A 13,213-nucleotide genomic window follows, 5' to 3' on the forward strand; every position below is an offset into this window, starting at 1 on the left:
AGGAAGGAAATAGCCAAAACATGAATATGAACAATGCAGTAGCTAATAACACAAAGCTATCAGTGCAACTTTGTCTGCATGAGTGATAGTGCTGGAGCCTCAGCAGAGTTAGTAATCTCCCAAACACCCACATAGAGACACACACACACACACACACACACACATGCACACTTAGGAAATCAGATAATTAGAAAGGACCACCAGTGGCTTTAGCCCATGGAGGCGTAGTGATTACTGTCACTACACTCTCCCCTGGGGCGGCTGACAACAACCAGAGAATTAATACTGATCAACACACACACACACACACACACACACACACACGCACACACACACACACACACACACGAGCACACATGCACACACAAGCGTTACTGAACTGAACATGGACCATGTGGACACAGTGAAAAGAATTGCTTTAAAATTTCTCCATCTTCAATGTTATGTACCTAAGCGCTTCATTTAACCATGAGCTGCCCTGCTTTGGTATATGAATATGAAACAGTAACTTTCTTTGTAGAGACTGAAGGACTGTTAGGAGGTGCTGAAGTTTGCTTGTGGACTCCCGTGAACCAGAGGCTCACTGCTGGAGCGCCTTTGAGAAAAACTCTCAACTGATCTGCTCCAGGTCTGAAATCTGACTCTGAAGTTGTGTGTTTTGAACCACAGCCTAGCCTGCTGCATTTAAGCCAGGTTTAGGCTGACCTCCACAGCTCCAGATCAGTCTTATCAGAGCTTTAATTAAAGACAAACAGATGGTCTCAGGATCTCCTGAAAACCGGATCAGTGACAGACAAGTCTACACACACCAGTCGGCGCACCTCACAAGGATTTAACTTTGCGCTACAGTATCACACATCACCACACCCTTGTCAGCTGATTGGCCTAAAGTTTGCCGGGCACCGCCTTCTTACTCTAAGGATCCGCCCTTGAATCGCTCCGCAGCCTGTTGCTGCCAAACCAGCTGGCAGTTTCAATTGATAGTCTGACCCATAACTGTTGGCTACACTTCGAACCCGTGACCTCAACCATCAAGTTTGGGCACTATTTTTACTCTAGTGTCTTTTAGTAAAAAGGTCCAAAGCCAACATGCGCAGCCCGGATAAACTCTCAAGAACACTCAACTCTGGAGGTCCTCACCTTGCCCTCCGCAGCCTGTGATTTAACCCTTTCTTTCATCGACTTCAGTCACTTTACCTTTTTGGCATCATGCGATTCTGCAGCAGAATATAACGGAGAACTTTGTTCATGAATTGGTGAATCTGTCGTGTGGAAAACTTTGCTCACGGAGCTCCTTTTCTCTTCTCTATCTGTCTCCTCACCTGATCTGCACGCCACTCCCAGCCGCGCGCGCACAGCCTCTCCGCGGGCCCTGCGGCGGTCAGGATGGGCTCCCTAATGTGGACCCCGGGGAACCTGCCTGCTTGGAAAGCCACAATTTTCCTCTGCAACATCATCTCTGCTGCTGTGGCTAAAAGACACATTGTGTATTGGAATTCTACCAACACAAGGTGAGGGATCACTCCGTGCGTAATGACGCTACTTTACAGGACAAAATAACATTTTCTCTCTGGGCTCGTTCTCTTTTAAATAAAGTTTTATGGTCAGAGCCAAATGTAGTTCATTTCAGACCACTTTGCATACAACAAACGTTGCTGGTCTGAACTTGCACAGCCTCCCTATTGCACAACGACCACAACAATTCCTCCTAAATGAGTCAGACTTCAGTCGGTTTAAAGAATCTCTGCTATGCTGCAGATCCCGTCCTCGTGCACTTAATTGAAGAGTGGCGCAGAGCAGGTATAAATACCTAAAACCTGCACTAACCCTAAAGCTATCAGACAGGATTTTTAGTGTCTAAATGTAAAAATCCAGAATTCTGGGGGATACAGTGATTAATTAAAGACACAATGAACTGATCTCACCTCATTCTGCAGGTATTTATCTTTATCACAGTGACTAACCATGGCTTTCACCTGTCTGCAGGTGATTATGTTACTCATACAGAGTCAGAAGTGAGGGTTTCTTCTCTAAATATTGCCCGGGAAAGCATTCTGAGCACACAGGTGTTTATTAAAGGCTAAAGTGCTGCCTGATATAAGATAATGTGTAGTTGGATAATAGGATAGTGTGTGTTTGTGTGTGCATGTAATAGGTTGATTGGGGCCATCAGCAAAGCAGAGACAGGCTCACCTGCTGATCCAGGTGTTCCAGTATGTTTAATTGAAGGGTTGAGCTGATGGACCTGCAGGGCCAGTAGGGCGACTGCCCAAAATAACACACTCACTATTCTCTCACCCAGTAATTTAGAGAGTCTCGCTCTCCTCGACGCCCTGATTCCCCAAACACACTTTAAGATGGATGACCTTCTTACTTAATAGCTGTTGGCCACAGAGACCTCTTCCTGAATCACAGATTTTGTTGTGTTTTACATTTGTGGATGCACAAATTGGGGTAGAAATATGACTCGAGGGAGGGATAATTTCCCCAGGGACCCCTTTTGTCAGGTCTCCAGGATTCATCCTGTACTGGAGTCCGCAGAGGTTAGACTCAGTGTGTCCAGGCGGGTAAAACCCAGTCGTGTAATTGGGATCCAACAGAAATGTGTTGTGGAGGAACGCTGCGAGGATTAGGAAGCACCTTCTTGTTCCCCAGAGATTCAGGGATGAATGGTCACAGCCTGTGGCAGGGCCACACAGTCAGCTGCAACACCACACAATCACAATGCCATCAGCATCCCGGCGCAGGGTAACCCACTGTGGCAGAGAATCACTCTCATCAGCAACACCACCCAATCACAAAGCTATCAGTGGAGCCGTGATGTTGCACCCGCTCCAAAATCCCCTGGGTTTACGACTTGGACTCTCTCTTTTCTTCTCTTCTCTTCCCTTCTCTTCTCTTCCCTTCTCCTCTCTTGTCTTCTCTTCTCTCCTTTTCTCTCCTCTCTTCTCCTCACTCTTCATTACCTTCCTTGTTACATCCTGCCCTCCTTTTCATTTTTTTCCCTCTGCCCCTTTATCTCTCACGGCTCCCTCCTGCCCAGTGATGGATATTGGCGGAGTGATTAGTTGAGCTTCAGTCATTTTCCCATACCATATTTTCTATTAGCTGCAGGCCAGCCAGCCAGGTTGTCCTGAGGCCTGTAAACGTAGCCTGGCGAGGGAAGATGAGCACGGGGAGGGGAGAGGGAGGCTTTTGTTGGCTTGGCGCTGCACTAGAGGATCCAAGAATATGTACGATGCTAGTGGTACAGAAGGCAATCTAAATCACAAAATAAGCACATTTGGCTTCTTGTACACTATCAAAATCTCTAGGGTCATTTCTTGAAGCTACTCTAATCAACATTTTTAACCAAACAGTGGAATATACACCTATTGTCTGCAATTTGCAAGATAAAATATACTTGCTGCACTTCCTCATTGCTCTACTGAGTGTTTTAGCTTCGTTTAGCTATATTTAGCAATATTTTGGTTTAACAGCTACTTTCATTTGCCTTGTTTAAAGTGAAAACTGGGATAAACATAACATTAGCTACCCGGTCAACACAGAACAGCGATAGCATTCAGCAGTTAGAAAGCCTCACAATTCACCCTGGAGCTGTCGGGGGGGAAAAAACAGGGCAAATATTGATCTTGCAAAAGAGGGAATTGAATTATAATGCTTACACTGTCAGAAACAACACTTAAATACTTGCTAATGTTGGTTTTTGTCCTCTAGATCTGTAAATATCTTACCGTTAGCTTCCTGTTGGCTAACACCAGATACGTCCAAGCTATTTCATGAGTGGGCACGATGTTGTATTTGACCTAATTCTGCTAATTTCCATTGATTTATCCTAACATGAAAATGTATGCCTTTTTAAGGAAATTCCTATAGCAACTTTACTGTTATCTGTAACTGATAATGTATGGTTCTGCATTTCAGACTCAGAGCCAAATAAATGTGTGAGCCAGTTTATTCATTTCATCTGAAGAGATAGAGGAGCTAGCTGCAGTTGTAGACAATCAGTTAAAGGTTTAGTTCATTCACAACACATCTGTAGCTGGTGAGAAAACTTGCTCCTTTTAATACAAAGACTGAAGACATTCTCTTGCCATCACCTTTCCTTCGACATCTAGATTTATGGTTTTAATGAAGCGGGGGCAGTGAAGTGGAGACTGAAGGGCCTTGTTGCTCTGTTCTTATGCTGGCTTATACGACTGTAACTAAAGGCTCAGTGAAACACTTTAACTGGCACACATTTAGCACCCTCCAGATTGAAAAATGGAGCTTTGAAATGAAAGTGATAGACTGACTGCAGGGTCAGCGTCGAACATGGCAGAATCAGATACGCCGGTCTCTTTCTCTTTTGTGGGGCTCAAGTGGTTCGATTGCCCTCTTTTATGATTTTATGAACACAGTTTACGATCGTTCTCGGTTTTATTACAGTGTTTCTCTCAAAGCGATAGCTCCTTATTAGAAGAGAAATTATTTTTTACTTCCTGGAGCAGTTAAAGGTTAGTAAAATATTATAACCAAAGGGCTCTAAACTCGAATGTGTTTTTTTGTGTGCTGACAGACAGTATACCTCAGCGCTCCCTTGAGTGGCGAGCTCAGACTAGTTATTGGTATATTAAGCCCCCTCTTTTGTGCCACGGTGTGCTTTAAAACCTGTTGGACCATGTAAGTTGACCAGCCATCTTTGCTGATCCAACAGTGTCTGCTTCTTGTGCTTCATTCATCCTCATATATTCACTCAGCATGTGTCAGAAAGTTTACTCAGAGTTCCACAACTTTACCGATTGAATTACCTCAGTCCCTTTCCTGCAAGAGATGACTTGAAAAAGGCTTTTACTGTCTGTGTAAGGGCTGCACACTAACCTCTAACAAGAATAAATGTCACCCAAAGCTGCACCTTAAATAAGCTACTCCATTTCCCTGTCCCCTTACTTAGCCTTGTTCTTGGCACACACCTCTAATACTGCTCCCCTTCTTATCCGACATGGCAGGAGGCAGACTTGTTGCAACAGTTCATCTGGATCTGTATCAAACTTCAAACTCTTGTTTCCTGACTCCTCTTGTTTTTTGTTTCCCACCAGAACGCTGGATTAGCCCACTGTTAGTAAGAGATTTACAAATGTACATAGAGAGATACAGCGTATTATAACTAATGTATCTTACCTGAATCCTCTATTGCTCACACGTGTAAGCTTTCGGCAAGTTTGGACGCACATTTTATGTCATTTAAAAACAAACACCAGACCCCTCTGAGCTCTCTCTCTCGCTCCCTCTGCCTGCGTCCCTCCCTCCGTTTCTGGCGGAGGCTTAGGCCGAGCTCCAAGCCAGTGAGGCATGTTTAAACGGTGCGTGAGGAGATGAATATTTGTATTGGTGTGCTGTATCTTTATTGAAAGCAGCTCTCATAAGTCTGCCGTGTAATCTCAGCTCTGTTTATGCATCATTTCCCTCTGTGTGCACTCATGAGTGATCTAGTTTAAATACCAAGGTAAATCACATTCTGCATACCACGCCTTTACACACACACACATGCACACACACATGCAGAGTACAGTAAAGTGAAAGCAGACAGTGTTTGTAATTGTGACTTGTCAGGGAGATGATTGCACTTTTAGACTGATTTCTTTTTGATATCTTTTTATTATTTCGGCATGTCTGCGTCTCTTCCTCCTCTGTTGTGTCTGTATGTGTGTATGTGTGTGTGTGTGTGTGTGCATGCAAATGAATATTTTCTTTGCACTGTCTGCTATCTCTCCTCTCTATGTCTGTCTCTGTACTAATCTCTGTCTTCCGCTGGTAAATGATTAACATGGAGAACCTGGCTGAACTATAATCAACAAACCCACAGTGAGGTAATTACCACCTTATTCCCTGTCCCGCTAACAAAGCAATCTCTCTCTCTCTCTCTCTCTCTCTCTCTCTCTCTCTCTCTCTCTCTCCTCATCTGTCATCTCACTATGTCAGTGTCTCTCTCCCTTTTCTGTGTCAACGCCTATTGTCTCTCTCCTGCTGCAGCGCTGTGCTTTCTGTGTAGATCCAGAGATGTTTGTTTGCTGATTGTGTGTGTACCTTATCTGTCTTTGTAAATGCACTTTGTCTGTTTGTTTGTGCTATTGAGTGTATTATCAGGAGGGTAAACTGTGGATGAGTTAACTGTGTGTACACTTGAGCTTCTTCGTCACTGTCGGAACACAATGCGGGGCAGTGATTTTACTGATTTGTGCGCTTGTGAATTGACATTTGGGGACATTGTTGGCGGTTGGAGTTCACTTCAGTGGAACAATGGCCCTGTTAGGTGTGTGTGTGTGTGTGTGTGTGTGTGTGTGTGTGTGTGTGTGTGTGTGTGTGTGTGTGTGTGTGTGTGTGTGTGTGTGTGTGTGTGTGTGTGTGTGTGTGTGTGTGTGTGTGTGTGTGTGTGTGTGTGTGGGGAAGTGACCTGCTGCTTTGTGTAAAAAGGAACTCTGTTTCCTTGAGAAAAGATGGGAGGGTGATAAATCTCAGTTCTGGAAAAACAAAAGCCAGAATTGCACCAGGAAACACAACACTCAAAGATTTGATTCATTTGTGACCTCACACATGATTAATGTTTTTTTTAACTTATTTTTCTCTTCTTTTTTTTTTTTTTCTAAAGATTTCTCTTCCGCTCTCAGCACGTAGTAGCGAAAGTAGCCTAGCCTGGAAAAAAAAAAACACATTCCAGCCAGCGGTGGAAGCAGCCGTGAGAACATTTACCAACCGCTGTGCTGGCCTCTCATCTAAATAGGTCATTGTTTTGTTTGCATTCGTTAGTTGATTTTAGGTGTGACTGAATTGTTGGGAGGGGAAAAAGCCAAAGGCGTGTTGTTGCCTTTGGATGCTCGGGCTTTATAGAAAGGGTTGTGGAGATGGAGTATTGTGCTACCTCTTTAGCAAAGAGTACGTTCTCTATTCTTTATAGATATATGGGTAGGGGTGGGAATCAATCAAGATACAGTAGTATACAAAATGATATAATACGCGATAAGTGGCCCACAATAACAATAATATCATGACACAGCCATTTTGGTGAATATATATAATGCTTCTAAAAAGGACAAGTACAATATTAATGTATTTATGCGCTGTTACTTGGTGTCAGCTTCACCTCATGACATGCTTCGTCCTTTAGCTTCTCATGTTGACCAATTCACTTCTGTTAAAGTCACCCTCATTCATATCATAAGTGCCACCAATAGAAGTCATGAAGTAGTAACACGGTAAGTCAACTTGCCAGGCAATTCTGTTAAGCAGGGATACATTTTTATTTAAAATAAATTGTGGCACCCTCAATTTAACAATTGTATCACAAGAGCCAGGACGGCAATATATTGGCATATCGATAATTTTTCCCCGTCCTGTTCAGCAAGTTACTGACACATGCCTCCTTTTTTGTGAAATTATGAATCCTGCATTTTCCAATATCACCAAAGATGAAACCAACACAAAAGCATTCTGCACTACAGAAAAACATCTTTACCATCGAATCAAAAGTAGAGATGCACAAACACAGGGTGACTCATGCACGCTCTGCTGAAAATGAGCTTTGGTTAGAGGCCTAGCAGCAGTCGGGATGTCTGTATTAAAATGGATCAGATAGTCACAGTGCAGCTCGGAGCAGACACGCTGTATAACCATGAAAGGACAGCCTCTCTCTCCTCCTGGTCAGGATATTTAGTCAATCGATAACAATTTTACACCCAGATATTATCATCAGCCTCTTGCATTATCGCTGGACTGCATATGGACTTGTCTCTTTCCCAATTTCTCTTCCCCCCCCCCACAGCCCTGTGTCTCTGTGTACACACATACATCAATATTAGGCCGCATTAAGCTGTAATAAGTTGTATTGTGCGAATTTCTCTGGGTGAGGTGGAACAGCTGTGGAATGAAATGAGGTTCAATGTCGTGTTGTCCGCCGCTTGGTTGGCACAGCTCGGCCTGGCTTTGGCACAAAATGGCTGCTGTGTGGTATGTGTGTGAAGAGGGTGGTTATGGTGGTTTAGGGCTCCAAGCAGGAGTGCTTTCATTCATCCATTCATGGCACACAATGAGCTGGCATTGTTGAAAGTGTCAGGCCAATTGTGTATTGCTCTGACATACAAAACAGCAATTAAATTGTGGCGTGAGAATATGTAAACTCCAAATTGTGGGAAACACTGTCAATTTAAGCCCAATCAAAACAATGCAATCTGCTCGTTGTTTAGCTAGTAGAGTTTTCACACAAACACACACATGTGCACACAAAACACAGACAGACACACCATCCTCAAGTACATATAACCCTCACAATACTCTTCCACTCAGCTCAGAAATCCTGCCAAGAGGCAACCTGGGAATTCCCTGAGACAGAAATTGAATTAGTATTGACCCAAGCAGAGCAGACGGCTGTAGCAGAAACCTGGATTATTGTACCATACAAGACCCCGGCTGTCAGGAGGACACTGAGACATGTTTGCCATCATACCTCAGGTCTTCAAAGACGCTTATGGACAGTCGCTTTAAAAGTGTTATTTAATGTCTTTGTGATGACATAGATGAATTAAACAGTAAGAAAAATGCAGCTTTATCTCGAAGGACTTCGATAAACAGTCATGCTTTTTTTTAAATGATGACGACTGTGTGATGGTTTCTTGCTGTTTTGGTCACATCACGGGTCTTGTTGTTAGCAGGTGTAAATGCCTTGCAGAAATGCAGAGAATCTGACAATGGTTGAACATCGTTGTGCACAAGCTAATGTAGATTTACTGTGCTAACAGAAGTGTCCATATGAGAGCCATACTTATCTAATAGATTAGCAATATGTCACTATGTTTAACTTACAACTTGCAAATGTCTTTAGGGAGGTTTTACTGTCCTTTAAAAAAAAACTATGACAAGGAAGTGCGTTTAACTGAGGTTTGTTGCCAAGATATCCTATTGAAAAAATGTTTTGCTTGTTTTTTAAATTAAATTACAAACTACATTACAGACCCTTTATTAAAGGGGGGGATCCCTAAACAATGAAAAAACTGAGGAAACACTGCAAAACCAATCCTCATGTTCTTCTATTATAAGCTAGCTAACGTCACAACTTTATTCTTAGTATTTCCTGATCATATCTCCTGATGGTCCATTAAAATTCAATTGACTTTTTAAAACGGACTCTTTTGATGTAAGGTTTTCATTGCATTTCAGAGTGAGATGATGTGTATAGAATTTGTTTCTTCACACCAGATACAAACACTCAACTAAACTTTCCACCAAAACCTGAACCTAGAAAACGTATTTACTTCACCGCTTATCTACATGACTGAATGCAGTCAGAAAAAAATACATGATACCTCGTCCAAATATTTCTTAAAACACACCTTTTGATCATATGCTTTGTGATTTCCAGACAAGATGGACCACATGGCAGATGTTGCATTGATGTTTTGCGTCTGCTGTATGATTTTGGAGACTTTTCCATAGTCAAACATAAACTAATATTATTTTGGCATTGCCTCCCAGAAGTATGGCGAGACAGCCTACTTTCCAGCCCCCTGATTATGTGAAACACACACATTCCTCCTCTCCGTTTCTTTTTGGTCTGGCATGTGTGTGTGTGTGTGTGTGGGACACAGACACACCACATATGTATACACACACTCTCCCTCTGAGCTTTCCTTTTTCCCGTCAGCCCCCCAGAGATTGTAAAAAACATTAGACCTGCAGTGGAGGGAGTGTGGGATGGAGAATGCATTGAGGAGAGGATGGTGGTTGGGAAAGAGTCAACAGATTTCAACTCCCAAAACAGCCCAGGAAGCCCCCCAGGGAAGGAGGGATGAGGTGAAAGAGGGAGAGAGGAAAGAAAGGATGTCAGCAGGTATTACTATCACTGTCACGAGCAGGCGTGAGGAGTAATCCCCCCAACCTCCCTCCCAACTCTTCTCCCTCTCTCCCCGCCCCTCCCACTGTGTACACACACACACACACACACACACACACACACACACTGTGTGATGCTGTACAGGTGTGGTAGAGATATACACATAGGACCAATGCCCTGCCTGCACACACACTTACTCACCGCTGCTTGGGCTCTGGGGAGAGCCCCAGAAGGAATCACACCCCATTTATATCTGACAGAGACTTCTTTTCTTGTGTTAGTGTGTGTGTGTGGGTGTGTGTTGACCAAGCTCATATTGATGATTATGCATTCCACCAAATTACAGTATTTTTACCCGAGTACAAATGGATCAAATCTGAATGGAATCTGGTGTCATTGCGTGTGCTCTGATTTTAGAAGCTACAGTTAGAGTGTGTTTGTGTGTGTGTGGCCTATGCACACTTTGTATTGCTGTGCATGTTACTGTAAACAAATACTGTATATTGGCTTAAAGTTAAAAAAAAATGGGCAAGTTATGAACGGTATTTGGTATCATACACACATTAAAATGTCCTGTGCTCAGATAAGAACTACAGTAACATAATACACGTATTGTTAGTTTGTGTGTGTGTGAGTGTGTTGGTGTGTTGTGGGTGGGGGTGAAAGTGATGAGTAAGCATTCTGTGTATGATTATGCATTTCAACTTTTTTATTATTTTACAGTAGAATATCTTTGCCTGAGTGAAAAAGGGCAAAATATGAATGGAATTTGGCACGGTATGCTTATTCAAACATAGCTGCACTCACATGTTTGAGACTTACTGTAAGATGATGAGATATGGATGTGGTGTGTGTGTTGTGTGTGTGTGTGTGTGTGTGTGTGTGTGTGTGTGTGTCTGTGCCAGCATATTTGAATGTGTTGTTTCTGTAGCAATAACCAGCACCACATGATTTTTCGGCTGTGCAGTAATGCGCAGCTTGATCCCTGTCTCCTGATTCTCTGACTGCTATTTTCTCTGTCTGCCTCTTCGTTCTTTTCCAACCGTCACTCCTCTTTCCTCGACATTCTGTTCCAATCAACTCTTTTGTATATGAGCTTGAGGAATGTGGACTCCCCCCATGTTCTGTGATCAACCTGCAGTTTTACGTGAAGTTGAATGGTGACCTGTTCAACCTCTACTATAGCATGTAGCGCAGTATGGTATTGTATCTTATAGGATGTAAGCATGTAAGCTTGTAGCATCTAGACTTACATGCAGACAAGTTAGTATGCAAAGCAGGGAAATACTAATTGTACAAACAATAAACCTACTCCCCCTTGAGGTTAAACTGATTTAATTGAGTCTTTGTCATTCAATTTAAAAGTCCCAATCTATAAATATTTTTTATGTGAACTGTCATTTTTAGTGAAATGCTCTCTGTCACTGTCAACAGTGTGTTTTGTTATATTCATCAGAAAGATCAGATTGTTGTTATTCACAGTCGGAGAGCATCCAGAGTGGTGTTTTTGTGCTGAATGAAGAGGGGGGGAGAGAGAGAGAATAGCCTCGTCCACAATCTCCATAGCTGTGGCCTTGTATAGCAGCAGAACTCATGAATCTCATTGCTCTCTTATTCAGCTGGAAATGGACTTCTTGTACACAGGGCGCTTCTCAAAACAGTTCAGCAGACCCTCTGTGTTTATGATTGTGGAATTAATCTGTGTGTATTCTCCTTAAAATACACCCGATGACAAATGCCTAGTCATGAAAGTCAGAAAATCCCTTACTCGCTGCATTTTTTAACATTAATGGAGGTTCCCTTATTAGTGTTCTTCATCAAAGCAAAATCTAGACAAGTGGCTCTTTACTGGCTGATTTACAGTGGAGTCTGTGTTACTATGAGGGAGGAAAAAAACATTGTACTTTGAGTGTTAATCTTGTAATTTTAGGTCACAGTGGTTCATTACTTAAAGTAGCAGCCAGTCATCTTTAATCCTAAATTAATCAGTTAATCCCTCTTCAGTGTCAGGCTGTTGTTCGCCCTGTGTGAGACCGCCGTCTGCACCTCTACTCTTGACCCTCGCCACTTCCTTCCTCTTCGCTCCTAAATCCCCCCCCCCCCTCCCCGCTCTCTCTCTGTCTCTCTCTCTCTCTCTTATTGTGTCTGAACCCTTCATCAGTGTTGTGGAACTCCACTGGACTTTTTCTAAGAAACTCAGGGGCATCCGGCCTTGAGGTGGAGAATGGCATCCACTTATATCAGCCAACATGTTTAAAGCATGAATTTGATTTCATGCACTGCAAAGAAATGGATAAGCCTAAAAATTGGAGCTGTATCAGGTTAAAAATAACAGACATTCAGAAGAGTTTAAGCCAATTGGAAGGATTTATAAAGAAAAAATGTCAAGAATTAAATTCCTCGTCTCTTCTGAGGCCATGGATATTAGTGATCCTACCTCTGGTGAGAATATGTGTTCGTGGGCGAGGGCGGGGCGGCAGGGTGGCTGTGCGTGACTAGAGCAGGACAAAGCTGGCTGCCTTGAGGGGGAATAAAAGGGGCCTTCCATACCCCCTGTCGCACCGAGCGATATGAATCTTAACGGTTGTGACGGAGAAAGATGGAGATGGGGTAGAGAGAGGCAGGGATCGGCTGCGAGGGAGGGAGGGAGGGAGGGAGAGGGAGAGAGAGAGAGAGGAGAAGGGGCCAGTTTAGACTCCTGGGATTCCAAAGCAGTGACCGTGAAAGTGCTTAGATAAACAGAGAGGAAGACGGGGGGGGGGGGAGGGAGGGAGAAGTGGGTGAAATGGTGGTGCTCGAAGAGAGGATGAGAAGGTGTAGGTAGGCTGACAGGGGGAGGAAATGAGAGCAGTGAAGATGGGGTGAAAGAAAGCAGATGGGAGTGAAAAGCGAGTCGAGAAGTTTTTAAACAAGTTCACCAGGAGTCAGAGGGACTGAAAAAGGGGGCCAGCGTACTCTATTTACTCCTTGCCTCTTGTGCCTTCCCCGATCTTTCTCCCTCCATCTTCTCCTTTCCTCTCCTTCACTCTGTTTAAATAATTCAGGCCTGTTGCCTGTATTAGAGCAGGTTTCCTTGACATGTCTAAAGAGTGTGTGTGTGTGTGTGTGTGTATGTGTGCGAGTGTGTAGCTCTGACTGGCCATTCTCCCGCTAACAACCACCAAATAATCAGGCGCAGAGGGACTGCACACCTGGGATAAATAGTTCATGTTGCCTATCCAGCACTGACCTTCACATCATAGAGAGAGACAAAAACAGAGTGTGAGAATAAGAAAGAAAGAGTGTCTACGGCATCAAAAGTGTGACCCACTTAGTACATGATGGATTCTCAAAGCCAAGTCTGATTTATTG

General features: G+C 43.4%; 1 protein-coding gene across 1 annotated transcript in view; it reads left to right on the forward strand.

The window, feature by feature from the left end:
- Positions 1–945: 945 nt before the first annotated feature.
- Positions 946–13,213, forward strand: part of si:dkey-246i14.3 (ephrin A4) — a 34,286-nt gene continuing 22,018 nt past the window's right edge. The window contains exon 1 of the mRNA XM_020641931.3: positions 946–1,511. Coding sequence (XP_020497587.1) covers positions 1,387–1,511 — 125 coding nt within the window. The 5' untranslated portion in view covers positions 946–1,386. The remainder of the gene's footprint in view (positions 1,512–13,213) is intronic.

The sequence above is a fragment of the Labrus bergylta genome, chromosome 8 (genome assembly GCF_963930695.1).
Source record: "Labrus bergylta chromosome 8, fLabBer1.1, whole genome shotgun sequence".
NCBI classification, from domain to species: domain Eukaryota; kingdom Metazoa; phylum Chordata; class Actinopteri; order Labriformes; family Labridae; genus Labrus; species Labrus bergylta.